Consider the following 18,668-nt stretch of genomic DNA (forward strand, 5'->3'; position numbering starts at 1 on the left):
CTTAGAGAGCTAAAATGTTTGCAAATACAGATGCACAGAGCTGCAACCATGAAATGCCAGCTTAAGGCAGCTATAGCACCATGACTAGGCAAGAACCATTTCTCTCAACCCTAAAACACCCTGAAAACACTTAAAATGGGTTTTGTTTTTGAAATAGTAACTTCGCGCACATCCCAGGTGCATGGATGGCACTGGATTCACAGGGGCGTTTTGTCAGTGTTGATTGTTGTCGTTGGTGTTAGAAGGATACTCCTCCAACTAGGGCCACACAATATATCGAAATTAAATGTATCGAAATCGCGACATCAAGAGTGGCGATATGCGTAACGCGGAAATGACTTAATTATTGCGAACAAGTAAAACATTTCTCTGCCGTTCAATCACTTGCTGAATGTCAACAAATGCGCAAGAAGTCTGCCATGACCAAAGCCACGCCCCACCACACAGACCGACAAATTAGTGACAAGAAAAACACTGCTATATTTCTAAATATGGTGAAATATTGAGGTATTGCATGCTGTTATCGAGTATCAATTTTTTTTCTGATATCATGCAGCCCTAACTCCAACACATGCTGTCTACGACATTCACCAGGGTTTTTGACTTCAGTGGTTTGCTTTGTGTTTGTGTCGTTCAGGCTCGCAGCAAGCTGTCGCAGATCCAGGACAATCAGCAGGAGATGAGCAAGAACATCGAGCAGTACAACAGCACCCTGAACGGCACGCACGGCGGCAGCATGACCAACCTGGCCGACATGAGTGAGGGCTTCCCCGAGAAGGAGAATGGAGGCTTCGGCGCCATGGTTAGTTCTAGAATGAAGTCCCGGCCACCATCATCGTGACACAGTGCATGATTTTTTTTTTTTTAAATGCTGTTTTTGGGTGGTATTTTTTCAACTTTATTTGATAGGACAGTGTGAGAGATGGACAGGAAGCGAATTGGGAGAGAGACTGGGAGGGGTCGGCAAAGGGCCGGGAATTGAACCTGGGTCAGCCTGGGTCAGCCGCATGGCAGGCGAGTGTCCTACCGGTTGGCCACAGCAGGGCCACACAGTGCATAATTAACCCATTTAAAGAAACACTATGCAACTTTTTCATAGTCATAAAATGGCTTGGAACTCAAGGTTTTGCTTGACTGACCCGTTATGGCGAATATGGCAATATTTCCATCACTGCCTACTGCTCTTGCGCCGAAACAGCACTTGCAGTTTTGCCTGGCGGCGCCGCACCTTTTGTTGTTGTGGAATTTGCGGCCGCTAGGGGCGTCTAGATTTCTATGCTGTATGAGCGGAACGAGACCCATTCCCCTTCGTTTACTAACTAAGCAGCAGCAGCAGCAGCAGCTCGCTGAAAACTGGCTAGCTGATTGTAAAATATTACGCTCGCATGCAGCGAAAACAAGGAATGGGACTGCAAATAAATCACGAGCTAATTGAGATGAAAGGTTTGGACAGGCAAATAAATCGCTTGTGTGAACATTGGAAAAGGGCTTCAAATCAGAGAGAGCCGAGATGTGGATTTTGTCATTCATTCACTGCACTGGGATTTATGCATTAGCATTCTCAAAGCACACGCCACCTCGTTTAGATTACAAAGCTACACAAATGTATATGAGTTGAAATCTGATATCGCACATTTTACTTGATGTCAAAGGACACAATCAGTCGAGCGAGGCTAAAAATATATGTTGTTGCCGATAAAGAGGAGACAAAATGTGATCTCTTGCCGGCTTATGGATGTCCACTTTCACTTTCAACACCACACAAGATAAAAACGCGTCTTCACCTCGACTTCGAAATCTTTATTATGACAACAAAATAAGCAATTACCTTTGTTTCCTCGTTCTTCTAATGTACAGGTACTATATAGTTACTGGAAATGTGAAATAAAGACGGGGATATCTGCCGGGAACAAGTGGATCAAATAATATTAATCTGAAGGAAGTGCAAACATGATTTCAGTTGTGTGAAGTGAATAGACGAAGCAGCGAACTCATAAGCAGGGGGAGAATCGCTCATATGATAAAGCCCCTTAGAAGTGGAGAGAGCTGAATGCCAGGAAGGCAATATGGCTAATTACAGAAGACGGAGAAATTTAATTCGCACATTCGCACATTCGCACATAATCTCGAAGCCAATGTCTGTCTAATTTAGTTCAATGCAGATTTTCGGCAGAACCACTAGAGGCCGCTATAAAGTTGTTTATATCGGTGTGTTTATGTCAAAGTTGCATAGGATATCTTTAAGCCAGCCTGCGTTGACCTACGCGACCTGGAGCGACATACACGCTGCATTCAGGCTCTTGAGATTAGAGGGTTTTTTTATTCAAAATGTGGGTATGTCAGACCTGAATGACCACATTGTAATGCAAAAGGAGGGTCCTAGATTTTAAATGCAACTTATTCCATGTTTTTGTTTCAGAGGCTGAGATATAAGGTTTTTATAGGCTGAGGGAACCTTTTCCCAAAAAGGGCTAAGGCATTCAGCAGGCTTTTTTGCATGTGGTTTAGGCTTAAATGGGTTGAATACATTGATACCTCTATGCAAGGGGCTGCCCAAATGCGCCCCAAGGGGCACAGTATCATGCTCAGGGTACTTCAGTGATGGAGGAGGACTGGGGATGTTCCCTCCCTCCGTCTGACTGGTGGTGTTAGGAATTGAACTTGTTACTCTTGTTACAAGTCTCCCTCCCTAACAGCTTACCCATGTCTACTCCACTGCTTACCTAGGGCAGTCATGGGTAAGTGGTTAGGGTCAGACTTGTAGCCCAAAGGTTGCTGGTTCGACCTGCCAGGTTGGAGGGAAGAGTAATTAACCAGTGCTCTCTCCCCATCCTCCTCCCTGACTGAGGTACCCTGAGCATGATACCATCCCGCCACACTGCTGCCTTTTGGGCGCCATTGGAGGCTGCCCCCTTACACGGGTGAGGCATAAATGCAGTCACAGTGTGCAGTGCTCACTTGTGTGCTGTGGAAGGCTGTGTCACACTAACAATGGCAGTTGGAGTTTCCCAGTTAGGCTTTAGCTTTCACCTATGGCTGCCCATGACGTACCTATGGCTACAGTCATAGGAAGAAGTTTGTACACCCTTTGAAATGTATTACATTTCTGTCAAAGTTGGTCATAAAACATAGTCTGATCTTCCTGCAAAGAAACAAACAAGAAGGAACAAAAAGAGTCTGCTTTAACTAATTCCACCCAAATATTTACATGTGATCATATTTTTATTGGCCATAAGATGTAAACATTCACAGGACAGCAAGGCATAAGTAAGTACCAGTCTACCCTTGCATTCAGTAGGTGTTTTCTCTGTGATTTCCGGTAAGATCAGACCATGTTTTATGACCAATTTTGACAGAAATGTTACAAATTTCAAAGGGTGTACAAACTTTTTCCCATAGAGGTAGAAAATAACACTAGAGATGACCCCGCCCCCCTTTTTACGGCAATCTGTAGCGGCCATTATCTGTAGGTAGATCAGAGAAATGGAAATTAACGGAGAACGAGGCTCACCTCTGTCAAAAATGGCTTAATCATGTGAAAATGTCCATCAACACACTATACAAGGACAATAGTTGAAGTGTGTTGCTAACTATGTTCATAAAATATATTATTTGATTTTTAAATGTATTTTATCGACTCATAGGATTTAAGTAGATATTTAGCCTGACATTTCAAATCTGGTCTTTGATTAATGTGTTACTTCATATTCACACAGTTTTAGTCAATTTTTTGACAGGGGTGGGCGTGTTCTCCATTGACTTGCATTGCCTGAAGGTACCTACACTACCTACGGAAGTTGGGTAGCTCCATCTGCCATTTCCCAGTGCTGTCGCATATTGCTGTGTCCTCTCTGGTGTTATTTTCTACCTCTATGCTTTTTCCTTTGACTGCAGCTGGTGGAGTGCCAAGTCTTTGTTATTATCTGTCCTTGGGAGAGACTTGTCTGTTGTAGTCTGCTGTTGCATGCACACGTATTTGAATGACTGCAATGATGGAGATGACAAACTATGATTGCTCTGAGGCATTCTATCTGTGCCCAACCTCTACCATGGATGTGTGTTTGCATTAACCAAGGGTGCAGATATGCACCAGTATGTTGCAACATGTCTGTTGCATTTTTTTATTTTTTTTATTGACTTTACCTGGGGTGAACGCTGGCTGTGGATGACTAATACCTGAACTTCGCCCATGAGCTGATACCTTTGCCCCCAGTTCCCTGCCCCTCCACACCTAGTTTCTCTGGTTTCTGTAGTTTACAGTAAAGCACTGGCAGTAAGTAACCAACCGGTGTTGTTCGCTAGCCACCAGTATACCATATCGATGCCCGAAACCCCCAGCTGTGCTGCGCTACCCAGCAGCCTGCACCCTGTCAAAGCGAGCTACACGTGGGGAGAGTATAGTATCGGGCGGTTGCGTAGGACGCAGCGTGCACCAGCGGTGACCTCTGTGCCCCAATACGTGTCACATCCTTTCAAGCAGAAGATGGAGGAAGGACAAAAGGGCACTGCGGTCACAACACCGTAGCGTGAAGTTTAAGCGTACAGCCTGCGTTGATCCACTTACACCGTAACTTTAGCAACATGTTGTTTAACTGGTGCTGATCTGCAAGGTTGTATAGTTTCATTACTACGATGCCACAGATACGGCAAAGAGAAGGAAAGGAGCGACGGTCTGGTTGTTGACGTTCCGCTGGCTGTTTTTGAAGGAGGTTCATGTGTTTAGAATGAAAAATGTCAAAACCAGAAGTGTAGGAATCTTACATACATTAATAAGTTCCAGAAGTGGCGTACGTATTGCATGCCATGCATTGAGCCTCCTGTCAAAACGGCATGAAGTTCACCTGTGAGGGTAAAATTGGTCTCAGCTGTCGAGATCTTCAGAATGAAGTGAGAAGATTATCAGGATATTTATGTAAAGCCTTTTCCAGCACTGGTATTATTGCCCTCATTTTTTAATTCGCTCCATTTTTTTTAGACCTGCACTGCTTAAGGTTAGCCTTGTGGGCAATTACCACAGGGATTGTGATCTTTCCGTTCTCTTTCCAGCATATCTTGTACAACTAACATAACGTGCGGATCATTAGACTCTGGCAGTCAGGGCCGGATTAACGCACAGGCTAGATATGGTTGCAGCCTAGGGGCCCCCACTTGCCAGGGGGCCCCTCACTGGCCAAAAGTGGGAAAATGCAGAATTGTGATAATAAGACGCAATATTGAAAAATTCATCCATCATGTTGAGTACACTTGGTAGACATGCTTACCCTTACTTTCCTAGCTTGTAATTATGACACTGCCTATGTACATTTGTAGCGAAATTTACCTTCAAGGGGGGCCCCCACAGCAACCTGTAGCCTAGGGGCCCCAGGACCATCTTAGCCCGGCCCTGCAAGGCAGTGGGTTACTTAATCTTGCCCCGTGTTTTTATTATTCCAGTCTTCATTACCAGTTGCGTTTCCAGAGGATTCCGCTCGCCACTCATTCGTGCCCTGGAATTTCATTTCACTTCACGGCAGAGTTGTGTCATGGGCAAGCGAGCCGGGATTAGGGCCTGGGGTTTCTTCATTGTGTAATGTGACGGGGCGTCTTTTAATGAAACGCAACACGCAACGTTTTCACAGCGAAGGCCGCCTGGTTGGCATGTGAAGGCCCGTTTTAAGGAGGGATGGAGGGAGAGAGAGAGCGAGAGAGAAAGGGGGGAGGAGGAGGAGGAGTGGAAGGACACCTGACACCCAGAGAGATTGGCCGAGGCTGTTTCTTATTGAGCGGACCTTTTCATTTGGTCCAGCTGAGTCTAATGGGCCCCTACTCAGACTCAGACTGCGAACTGCAAATTGCAAGAGAATGAAAATTGCCCCGCACGTTATTAAACTGAAACCCAACCCCGAGAAAGGTGGGGGACGGGGGGCTCGCCTCGGTTCAGTTTGCGTTTCTTCCCTCAGACGGACACATTCCTGCCGCAGTTTCCCCTCTGGACCTGGGCCGCTAGCGGCATCGTTGTCGACTGAAGTGGCCCATTGTCGGAACAATTTTCTGCCAAAATATTTTGTTTTCGACGGCAAGGCAGGCAGGCAGGCCGACTTGCTTGTTTGTCAGCTTCGATAGCGGGGCTGAATGAACAGGCGAAATGAATGAAGGCAAAACTGTTTTCCGGTAAACGCTTTCCTGGAAGGCAAATTGTAACAAATGAATGTAAATAAACTGTGAGGGTCTCTGCTCTAGCGCTTAACAGATGGCCCCTGCCTCTCTCTCTCTCTCTCTCTCTCTCTCTCTCTCTCTCTCTCTCTCTCTCTCTCTCTCTCTCTCTCTCTCTTTCTTACTCTTTTCTTTTTGTAGGAGGACCCCTTCAAGGTGAAGACATCTGTGTTCAATAGCACCCCCCAGGAGATGAACACTGACCCCTTCCACTCAGAAGATCCCTTCAAAACAGATCCATTCAAAGGTGCAGCACCTTTACCCATCGCTCTTCCGCCCTTTGTCTATCTTCCATTCCTCCATCCTTTATTTTTCTTTCTCTCCCGCTCATCTCTCTCTCTCTCTCTCCCTATCTCTCTCTCTCTCTCCCTATCTCTCTCTCTCTCTCTCTCTCTCAATCTCTCTAATGCATTTCTACCATTCATATCTCCTATTGTGTCTGGTCAACACTCTACCTCTCTGCCTGTCTTTCTCTTCTGCTTAGCTCTTCTCACGGCTCTTAATCCCCCCATCTGCTAAAATCACAAGAGCTGTCCAGGGATACGCTCGTCTGATGTGTATGTAGACCTCAGCCATGCGTTAGTGCTGTCCTATGCGGTTTTGTCTTTTGACCCTTTCCCTTTTCCATACTTGCATGAGTTGACTTGGATTCTGTAGCCACTTGGCAGCAAGCCCCCTTCAACACAGAACGTTAAAGATATGAATATCTATTTTCCCCAAATGGCTTTGGTTTCTCCTTTGGAATCCAGCTTTTTCCCTTTGTCTTCTGGCATGCCCGTTGATACCTTCTCTCTCTCTCTCTCTCTCTCTCTCTCTCTCTCTCTCTCTCTCTCTCTCTCTCTCTCTCTTTCTCTTCTCCTGCTTTTTCTGGCTGGCCTTGTCGTTGGGCAGGAGACCCTTTCCAGAACGATCCCTTTGCAAAACAGCCACCCACCACCACCACAGGTATTTGTGTGCAAATTATTCACAAACGCTCTTCAATCAGCTGCCTCCGGATTTGGAATACATGTTTTGTTCTGTTTTGTCTTGTATGTTAGGGAATGAATCGAAGGACAGCACTCTTCAGATTTTTCTTTCTTTATTCGCCAACGAACGTTTTGGGCAGAGCCCTTCTTCAGCGTGTAATGGAGATAATTACACTCGGCAGAAGGGCTTTTGCCTGAAACGTTCGTGGGCGAATAAAGAAAGAAAAATCTGAAGAGTGCTGTTCTTTGCTTCATTCTCTTATCTAAGTTTTATGTGGGATTCAGCTCCCAGTTAAAAACTGGGTTAATCACTAGGCGATAGTGTGGGCGCGTCTCCTCCACTTTACAATTGTCTTGTATGTTCCAATGTCTTCAGCATGACTGTGTTTGCACTATGACATGCACTGGAGATGACCTGATGCAGCAAAGGCTTTACTAACTCCAGCAATCAACTTCCCCCTTTGTAATATTGGTGATTTCAGTTCCCCCACAACCTCCAGAATGAGGATGTTGTGGAACTGATGATCAAAAACTACACCTTTTTAAAAACAAACATCTGAGTAAAGTTAGTAGTTCTCTGCAGAAGTGAGAGGTGGTGACTATTGTTATAATGTTTATCACAGTTCTACTGTCCTAGGCCATCGTGTATTGTCTCATTAAAGATCTATTGTGAGGTACACATTTGCATTACATTAACATGTTGAGCCACAGAATACTTCATATTTTATGCACTCTCACTTCTTGCTGTGTCAGTATATAGCTTACCGCCGCGTAATGTAGGTTCTACTGTGCATATACTGCCCTGCAAAGGCAAAGTGCAGTAACTAGGGATGTTAACCAGTAACCGGTTAACCGATAGTCGACCGGATCAACTTTAACCGGTTAAAATTTTCTGCCACCGGTTAACCGGTTGTAATAATAATAATAATTATAATGATAATTTCCTCCCAAAAAGCCCCCCCAAAAAAACGATAATTTTGAGGTTTTAGTACGATAATTCAGCATTTTCCATCTGGCAACATTGGCTGGACATGGCAGGTCCTGTCTGCACAGCAAAAAAAAGAGGCTTATGTGAAAAAAAAACACGAACGTTGTATAATTTAAGATTACTGGTTAACCTAACCACCGGTTAACCACCGGTTAATGAGTCTCAGTAGCCGGTTAAGAGTTTTTTCAATTTTCGCCATCCCTAGCAGTAACTACATACTTTGTCAAAACTGAGTTTAACACACAACACTTCCTTTATCTTGTGACATAGCCTTGTGGTCCAAATGTGTCCCATTTCAGGGATACATATTGCTGTCAAATTTGCATTAACCTTTTCCAACCTAATACCAAGGCCGTTTCAATGTTGGTGTAGTTACTAAGCTTTGCACGGTGTAGGGCAGTATAGTGTCTAGTGTCTATAGTAGTCTATTTCGAGGGCTGTTGAGTTAGGATTAATATTGAAAACGAGCCTCTTTCCTCTTTTAGATCCATTTGGGGGAGACCCTTTCAAAGAGAGTGATCCCTTCAAGACTACATCAGAGGACTTCTTCAAGAAGCCCGTCAAGGTCGATCCTTTTGGAGCTCCCGATCCGTTCAGCAAAAGCGCAACACTTCCTTCAAAGGTACAGATGAATTCTCCTCCCCATTGTGTTGTGGTGTGATCTCTTGTTGCTTATCAGATGAAGATGATTTTTACTGTGTGAAGTGTTCCATGACTTGACGTTTCTGCTTGTTTGCTTTATCTCCACAGGCACCATGCCAGTTCACAAGTAACGATCCCTTCACGTCTACCAGCCCCAAGTTAAAAGGCCCAGGCCCAGGTACCCCCTTCAACTCCTATCAGCGTTTAGTGATGTCATGTGGGAGATAACTGTGTGTTGCACTCCTTTTACAGTCCAATCTATTTCTTTTTATTTTATTATCCCGTCAGTACAGTAATATATAGTGGGGTCGTAGGCATGTGCAATTTTTCTCAGTCATTTCAAATTGGTGTTAAAGTTTGGTTTTCACTTCCAAGTTGAAGTTTAGGGTCTATAGAACAATTTGGGTTCGAGTGTCAAACACACAGATAAAAAAATGGCCTGCGGGGGGCGCTCTAAAATATATAAACTGCTATAACTTTTTATTAGTTTAACCAAATTTAACATATGAGGCATGCCATTGGATTCAGCATTAAGAGGAGGAGCTGGTGAGCTAAGTATTTGGTTACCGGATTAAAGACATACTATGTCATAAACACACTTTTAGCCCATGGACAGCAAAATTCAGGGTTTTTTTAAGATAAAGGGTGGAAATGCCCTCCAAGTTGCAATGAAACATCATTTATTGTTACAAGTTATTGTAAATAAAGCCTGGGATATCATTCAACTTGATTTTTTCAGAATATCCCTGAAGCACAAAGATACCTATGAATAGGGCTGCATAAAGCCTATGTGATATTTAGGACCCAACTTGCAACTTTGAGTTTATGAATTTAGGATCATGAGTATCAACTTTTTTTCAATCAAGCCATATTCTATTCACACATAAAATCACAAAAAAACGTTATATCTGGAAGAAAATAAATCAATAATAATAATAATAATAATAATAATAATAATAATAATAATAATAATAATAATAATAATAATAATAAAAAGACTTTCCGGAGAGACAATGCTATTAGTATGCTTGCGGCTTCTGCACACACACACACACAGCTGTTGTATACACACACAAAAGAGATAGAGGTCTGTGTGTGTGTGTGTGTGTGTGTGTGTGTGTGTGTGTGTGTGTGTGTGTGTGTGTGTGTGTGTGTGTGTGTGTGTGTGTGTGTGTGTGTGTGTGTGTGTGTGTGTGTGTGTGTGTGTGTGTGTGTGTGTGTGTGTGGAGATGCTTCAGGTGCCTTTCAGCAATGGGTGGGTAGGGAGAGGTAAGGGTGGGATTCGAACCTGCAACCCTCTGACAGACCAACACCCTACCCAGTAGGCCACTGCCACTTACTGTATAGAGTGGCCACAGCAGCATATTAGGCCATGGTTGCCCAGGTGACAGCAGAGGTCTAAAGTTCTACATGGCTGCATGTGTGTGTGTCAATGATACAGTAAGTAATGTAGACCTCCTTGGTGTGTGTTTATGAATGAAGATTCTAAAGGTGACAATTTGGCGGTCAATGCAGCCTTATTTTTACACTCTCATATCTCCAAAAGTTTTGCAAGTTGTCAGGTGATATTGACACACAAATGGTACAACCCTGCTCTTCATGTCAAAGCTGAGATCACTTTTCTAGGCCAAATGGTTCAGTCAAAAAATGGACATATTCAGGCGCTGAGCTGTTCACACATTTTTTTATCGTAAGTGAATGGGGTCACATCATAGGGATTTCAAAACTGCTCTCTCTGAAACATTTTTACGAGTTGGCTTATGATCTTCACACAGTTTGTATTCAGAGCCAAGACCTCTCTGACAATGCCTTTACCTAGTTGATACCTAATTAAAAACCCTAGGACAGGTCGCCTCTCACTGTAACTGCCACAGTTTGTGACATCATCATCTTGACCATTCTACCATTTCATTTCAATGAGGGGGAAACAGAGAGAAAACTGAGGAAAAACAAGTCTGGTGAAAGAATGGAAGGGGGTAGGCCAGCAAAAAATACACCACCCTGAGCCCTTTTCGAGCCGTTCAATTTGGGACTCGAACCGTGTATCTATATCGAACGCTGCAACGATTCAAAGCCGGTCTACTAGTGAATTCCCATAGGCCGAGGTGAATGGAAAAATGTAGAATAGTAATAAACTGTTGATGAACAATTGGTATGCTTTCCCGCAAACATACTAAATAAACTGTTGGAGAACAATTAGTCTGCTTGCTGGCGGCAAGCAGAGGCATTTGGCAAGCATACTAAATAATACTATTGGAGTATTTCATACATGGTAGACACAATCATCTGCTGTTATGAGGACATCTCTGTCATCTGGGAACTGTCCATTTGTTACAGCTGACAGGAATGAAAACATCATCATCTGCATTTGCCAGAAATGCCTGCCAATCTGGTAACAAATGAACAGTTCCCAGATTTGGACTACACTACCAAAGATGCAGTTGCCAAAGATGTATTCCAACTAGAGGTGAAGTGCAGCTGTACTAGTACTTGTACAAATAGACCTGCCAGATCTCGGTGCAAGTGCATGAAGGCAGAGTTAAAGTGCACACGTCTGTGCAAGTGCACATACAATTTCTAAGACTGACCACTGACTGTTTTTGTTCTGTTCTCTGTCATAGTTATTGTAGAGTGGAGTATTGGAATAAATGTTATCCCTATGGTCTTCTATTTGCTTTTTGAATGCAGGAAAAAATGATGCTCCCCATAGTATTTATTATTATTATTATTATTATTATTATTATTATTATTATTATTATTATTATTATTGATTTACTTTCTTCCAGATATTAAGTTTTTAAGTTGTGAATAAAATTATGGATTGATTGGAACAAAAAGCTGGTACTCATGTTCCTAAATTCATACACTCAAAGTTGCAAGTTGGGTGCTAAATATCACATAACTTAGGCTATATGCTGCCATATTTGTGTATATGTATCATATTAGTATCTGTGTGTTTCAGGGATATTCTGAACAAATCAAGTTAAGTGATAACCCAGGCTTTGTTTACAATAACTTGTAACAATAAATTATGTTTCATTGCAACTTTGAGGGCATTTCCACCCTTTATCTTAAAAAAGCCCGAATTTAGCTGTCCATTGGCTAAAAGTTCGTTTTTTACACAGTGTGTCTTTAATCTGGTAACCAAATACTTAGCTCACCGGTTTCTCCTCTTCATGCTGAATCCATACATACTTCATATGTTAAATTTGGTTTAACTAATCAAAAGTTATAGCAGTTTATATATTTTAGAGCGCCCCCTGCAGGCCATTTTGTTATCTGTGTGTTTGACACTCGAACTCAAATTGTTCTATAGACCCAAAACTTCAACTTGGAAGTGAAAACCAAACTTTAACACCAATTTGAAATGACTGACCCTATTACGACCCCACTACTAGTATTTGCTAATAATTATTGGATTTCTTGCAGTCAAATATACACTTAATTAATCATAAACTTTGTCTCAAAGTGAGAGGAACTGCACAAACTGAAAAGGTGCATTGCTGCCTATACTGTATGCGAAGGTTGTTGTTAGTCCTGGTGCTTGAAGTCAGAGGTAGTTGAGAACTACTGATTGGGACACAGGAGATCATGTGTAGATTGGTTGCGTGCTTCTACTATGACTTCTCAGAACTTAAGGGCATTCAAAAGACTCCTACAAAAAGATTTCTAAACAAATTAACGATTGAGCGTGTACTGTAGCTACGGTAGCTTCCCGTATGCATATAGACAAATGGGGACATCAGTGTTTCCCATACATTGAGTAAACTATGGCGCACCGCCATAGTTTAAATTTGGCTGCCATATTTTTCGAAAATGTGATTTAAAAAAATTGTTTAAAAAAAACCCGATTTCTTTTTTTTTTTTTTTTTAACTATTTGAGTATTTCGTCCTGGAGTGAATACATCCTATCCATGATTTGCATGTGACGTCAAACGTTCTAGTGGACGGCTACTGGACGGCAAGAGTGCCGCATTGATGAATGGATTCCTATGGGACTCGCAACGTTTAGTAACTCATAACGTAACTTAGATCGCCGATAAACTAAACACCGTGAACACCCATTGTGCTGTTTGTTACAAAAACAGATAGGGTTACAACCCAGGCGTGACTTTTCACTGGATCTCAAAATAAAACGAGAAAGCTGAGGTGAATCGCGGCAACCAACTGGAAAACCATCAAACTAGCCTACTCAAGTAGCTGGATGAGCACCACGGTAAGTTTCTCATTTGCCATCCTTTGTATCATCATTTGTCTCTTAATTCGTGAACGCTAGTTAATTTAAGTCTAATGTGCAATTTCAGTGGCTTTTTCTGTGAGGTCAATGTAAGATGCTTTCCATGATTAACGTTAATTATCAGCATCATTACGCTATGATGATGGACGTATGCTAAGATATTGCAGGCTGTAACATTAAACACGGAATTCATAAAGCTCTTGGTGAAATAGCAAGGCTATGACGTTCATACTGTTAAGGTTCAAATGTAAAAATAAACCATGTGTACATCTCTAGCGCTGATTTCCCAAGTAGTAGGCCTACTCTCCAGCATGATGCTGTCATGAAATGCCAATCACCTTATCCATGCTGGCCTATTTATAAGACATTGCATAGGCCCACCAGTGTCGATGTTGTTAATATGAAGTCCACCACTTTGTTGTGTTGTCATCCAAATTGTCTGCCCTCTGAAATCAGTCACACACATCAGAGGCTTGGTTTGGGAAGTGGTATTACGATTGGAGGGTTGCAGGTTCAAATCCCATCCTACACCTCTCCCTTCACCTCCCATCCAGGCTGAAGTAGGCCTATGAGCTAGGCACCAAGCCCCATGCTGCAGGGACAATTCACTGTGAGTAACGAAGTTGCTTTGGATAAGTGTCAGCTAAGTGTTATCTTTCTGTTTCTCCAGATGAGAAGAGCGATGATCTGATGTCATGACAGATTGGATGTATGGAGAGCCAGGTCCAGCACACCAAGCCAAGTTTAGCCGATTTCAACCTCTTAATCACACCAACTAAATGTAGTAATCAGTTCATTCAATGGGTCAAAGACTTTATTTTTAGACACAAAGTACAAATACATTTCAAGGTTATGTAGGTGATGGGAGGGGATATTCTGGGCTGGACATGTACATTAGACGTGCAAGTACTTATTTATATTAATAAATGGTTATCTGAACTAGGCCTGTAATAGTCAACCCATTGATGCTGGATGCTGTGTACACGTTGTATTGACCTAGGTGCCTGGAGCGACACAGCATTCAGGCATGACATATTAGATTTTTTTTAGATTAAAAATGTGGGTATGTTAGAGCTGAATTAACATGTTCTAATGCAAGAGGATGGTCTTAGCTTTTAAAACTCATATCATGTCTGTATGTGCTTCAGAGACTTATTTAGTTATTTGGGTTTTTTTTTATAGGATGAGGACACCTTTCTTAAAAGGGGCATAGGCAATTAGCTGGCATTTTGGTGCCGGCTGAAATGGGTTAATATTATTTACATACAGCACTATCCCCATACCAGTATACCCATGTCACCTGAGATATACATTTAGTGGAGACAATATAATTAGTTAGACTAGACTGAAGATTGACAGGCGGTCATGGGTAAGTGGTTAGAGTGTCAGCCTTGTATCCCAAAGGTTGCCGGTTGGACTCCCGACCCACCAGGTTGGTGGGGGGAGTTAAGTAATCAGTGCTCTCCCCCATCCTCCTCCATGACTGACATACCCTGAGCATGGTACCGCCACACTGCTCCCTTGGGGCGCTATTGGGGGCTGCCCCCTTGCACGGGTGAAGCATAAATGCAATTTCGTGCAGTGAACACTTGTGTGCTGTGTCACAATGTCAATGGGAGTTGGAGTTTCCCAGTTGGGCTTTCACAGAAAATGTTCTACGTTGTTGTATTAATACAATAAAATAAGCAAAGCAAGACATGTCTGGATGGACTTCATCATTTCAGTTATTTATTATCACAGCTACTCACCATCAATGACAACCAGGGCTCACCAGCCAAATGCTGGGGAAAATTAAGTTTTGCTGGTAGAAAAGAAAACATACTTGGCACTTTGACCCATTATTTAATGTACCGGTATGTTTGGAGATTAACATACTAGCCATTTTGGCTACTAGTGAATAATTTTTTTTTAATTTAGAGCCCTTCTGAAAACTCCAACAACTGGTACAGGTGATCAGTGCATCAGGGGAGGAATGTAAGGGTAGGCCCGATGGATGAACAGCATCACTGATGGTGAGGTCCTGGTGCTGCTGCAAAGCCAAAGAGGAAGAAGCCTCTCTGGACACCTCTTCATGTTGGCTCCCCCATCTAATTAGAAAAAAAGAAAAGACAAACATGCTATTTAAATGAATCTAGCCATGCATTGTAATGTACTGGTACAGTACTGAATAATTAACTCCCTTGGCAATATTGTCTGAATTAAAATGTGATGTAAAATGTCAGAAAATAACACTCATCCCAACTTACTAGTCATGTATTTACCTGTGCTGCTGGGATGCAATTCCTGGCCACCATGACGCATGGTTTTAGTTTGGGTGCTGACCACCTGACTGATGAACCTGCAATTACTAAACAATAAAAACAATAAAAGATAAATAACAGGTTTGTTGTGCTTTTCTTTCTCTTGTGAAGGTCATCTTTACAAATGATTTATTTAATCAATTCAAATCAAAATTATTTAATCAAAGTATGTAACCGACATTCTGTCCTATGTGTTTCTACATGTGCAATGTAATGCAACACCGATTTGAAACATTGAAGTATGTCAAGTCAGCTTTTATTGTCACTTATGGTCATACAAGGGAAACGACGTTTTCTCTCTACCATGCCAGGACAGGACTGACAATTACAGACAGACAGAAAGTGCAAGACAGGACAGGTAGCAGTGATGGACTGGTAACATAAGTGGTCAATAATAATACAGTACAAATGAACATATTGGATATGTAAACAGAAGATAAGATATAGAATTATATTTCATATTTGCCTACATTGTGCAGACGTGGCTGAAACAACAATGAAATCCACTTGGATGAAACGAAGCGAGAGAATTCAAGTTAACCTACAAGATACATCTGAGATGAAAAGATATGCTATTCAAAACACCACTTTGCGAAATGCCTGACACAAAATGTACCGTGCGTCTTGTAGCCTAGTAAGTTAGGTTAGCAGCATTATCTTACCTGTGCCATGCCACGAAAAAAAGGATCCATCCGCGGTGCCCAGCCACCAATGAAGAAACGGTGCATAAATGTGCTTATTTTGCCAATGCAGAGGTTTGGTTTAAGTTCACAACTTTACTGAAGAAAATAAACACTGGATAAAAAAATATATCGCAGGCAGAGTAAGTTCATGGCTGGAAGCAAGCAACAACTTTCTCTTCTTCTCCCAGTTTCTCGTACCGCCCGTCCCGGTTATGCCATCTAGTGGAGCAGAATACATTTGAATAAATCTATGATTTGAACACATCCACCGTGGCCAACCTAGCCTGATAACGCCAGGTACATATCCCGTTTAAAAAAAATACAAGAACTACGTGTTTCTTTGGTATTTTATGGTCAAAGTTGTCTTCGTCTGCATACAATTCCTATGTACGAATGTGTACTTCTGCCGTCCAGCAAAATCGATTACGTAATATTGTGACGTCAATGCAAATGATGGATAGGGAAAACAATGAGTGCTTGAAAGACAGAGGGATCAAAAGCCTAGTCAAGTTGTTGTAGTTAACTTGGGTTTGGGAGCAATCAAAAACCTTCAGAGAAAGGACAGTTGGGATGAGTTTACTGACACTCCCCTGGCTTTGTTTTACAGTTGTATGTTAGGCGACAGACCTTCATTGACCATGCAGAGGATACATCGGGCTGCATATAGAAATGAATGTGTAATGAATGTGAATATAGTCATACATGTGTAATATGTTGTTCAGCCCTTTTACTGGAAGGAATTTTGAAAAACTGGCCCTGTGACCAGCACCCCTCATGTAGGCCTACGCCTATGTGTGTGGGGAAAAAGGCGTAGCCTTCTCTCTAGACCCTTTTTGTCTGTGTGTTAACAATTTCACAGTGCTCCTAAATTCTTATTCAAAGAAATTTTCCAAAAATGCCCTGAATAAGACTTGTGGGTAACAGTGTGTACAGTGGATCTACCACATTTGGTAGAACAGTTTAATAACCAGTGTACCAGTATTTCGTACCATCTAATACCAGTGCAATACCATGTACCAAAGTACAAAATTGATACATGGTGTTACACTGGTATTACATGGTATTGAATATTGTCACACTGGTTATATTTTCACTGTAGCTAATGTGGTAGATCCATTGTAATAGTGAACCATTAAAATAGTGTGAAAGTGTAACCGACTTGTGTGTTTGGATTGGATCCCCTCAGATCTCTTTGGGACACTGGACCCTTTTGGAAGCAGTTCGTTTGGTGGCAGCGGAGGCAGTGGAGGCAGCAGCGGCGGTAGTCCAGGAGGATTTGCAGACTTCAGCCAAATGTCAAAGGCAAGTGCAGGCCCTCTGAGTTTAGTCCCTCCGGTAGAACATGTCTGCCTTCATGTTCATCACATCTGCAGTGCTGTGTGTAACTATCACAGCACTACAATACTATGACACAACACAGGCCCTTTAGTAATGCACCACGACTTGGTCATTACCATACTGGTAACAACAAATGTATAAAGCCGTGTCTTAAGGGGTTAAGGTCAAAGGTAAGGTCCGTAAGACCAAACCCAAAAAAAAAAAAAAAAAAAAAATACTTTGTATCTATTTTTTTAATTTAATATAAACATGGTATTGAATATCAAGAAATGCATTTGAAACATTGGAAGTCCAAGGTAAGCATAAGCTGTTCTGAGTCATGGTCTCCCATAGAGGTTGTCAGCCATGATATTCATGGTGTCTGCAGGGCAAGATTTTATTTTCACATGTTCTCGTGTTTGAGCGGTGGTGGCTCAGGTGGTAGAGGAACATGTTTGGCAACCAGAAGGTTGCAGGTTCGAGCCCCACTCCTGTGTCCCTGAGCAAGATACTTATAAATTAACCCAAAATTGCTTCTGGTGACAGAATGGTATACTGAATGGAACACTGTTAGTGATGAACCATATTCAACCACAGGGAGAACCAATGTGTCTTGACCTCAGTAGAACTAGGAAGTGGAGTTGGTTTGGCTTTTGGTTTTATTATCTTTGGGGTGAAGTTTGGTTTGTGGTACTGCTCACTCTTACATGCTCTCTCACTTACTCTCACTTATCTCACTTATCGCTTAAAAGTGCACTGGTATCGCTTTAGAATAAGGTTCTTCTAATAAGCGTTTATAGTCACTAGTGAGCAGGTAGTAATACCCTTACAAGTGCCCAATAACATGCTTATTAACTTTGTTAACATCTTATAAGCTGCTTATTACGTGTATATAGTGGTTTATTTTTTTTAGTCTTATTATTTACATCGGTACACATATCCATCTTGATATGCTGACTAATACTAGATATGGAGGCGCCGCGAAACCTACATTTTCAAGATGGCTGCCACCAGTGTACCGATTTTCATGCTTTTACTCAAATAAAGTTACTCATCAGATGTTAACAACGTTAATAAGCATGCTAACAAAGTTAATAAGCATGTTATTGGGCACTTGTAAGGGTATTACTACCTGTTTACTAGTGATTATAAACACTTACTAGAAGAACCTTATTCTAAAGCGTTACCGTTGCACTGTGTTTTTGCGGCCAGAATGGGTATTGCAACTATCCTTCTCATTGAAATTGTGCTGCCTATTGCCAAATTTGATATTTTCATGAATATCTACTAAGTAATAAACTAGTATTTACTAGAATGACCTAAGTACAGTAAGTTTTGCAGCTA

At 42.0% G+C, this 18,668-nt stretch overlaps 1 protein-coding gene and 1 long non-coding RNA gene across 9 annotated transcripts in view; one reads left to right on the forward strand and one right to left on the reverse strand.

The window, feature by feature from the left end:
• eps15l1a (epidermal growth factor receptor pathway substrate 15-like 1a) overlaps positions 1-18,668 on the forward strand; it is a 67,011-nt gene that overhangs the window by 31,280 nt on the left and 17,063 nt on the right. For 5 of the 7 annotated variants that reach the window (XM_063201132.1, XM_063201136.1, XM_063201138.1 and 2 more), the window contains 6 exons: positions 638-802; positions 6,334-6,439; positions 7,084-7,137; positions 8,631-8,767; positions 8,896-8,965; positions 17,194-17,309. In XM_063201132.1, coding sequence (XP_063057202.1) covers positions 638-802; positions 6,334-6,439; positions 7,084-7,137; positions 8,631-8,767; positions 8,896-8,965; positions 17,194-17,309 — 648 coding nt within the window. The remainder of the gene's footprint in view (positions 1-637; positions 803-6,333; positions 6,440-7,083; positions 7,138-8,630; positions 8,768-8,895; positions 8,966-17,193; positions 17,310-18,668) is intronic. The other 2 variants (XM_063201135.1, XM_063201139.1) reach the window with 1 other exon arrangement.
• LOC134451021 (uncharacterized) lies at positions 14,727-16,003 on the reverse strand. 2 transcript variants are annotated; one of them, XR_010035183.1, is made up of 3 exons: positions 15,987-16,003; positions 15,286-15,371; positions 14,727-15,111 (listed from the first exon to the last, which is right to left on the reverse strand). It is a non-coding gene; the product is annotated as an uncharacterized LOC134451021 (long non-coding RNA). The 2 variants fall into 2 exon arrangements; XR_010035182.1 differs by lacking the exon at positions 15,987-16,003 and having other exon boundaries at positions 15,286-15,428.

This window comes from Engraulis encrasicolus, chromosome 6 (assembly GCF_034702125.1).
Source record: "Engraulis encrasicolus isolate BLACKSEA-1 chromosome 6, IST_EnEncr_1.0, whole genome shotgun sequence".
NCBI lineage: Eukaryota > Metazoa > Chordata > Actinopteri > Clupeiformes > Engraulidae > Engraulis > Engraulis encrasicolus.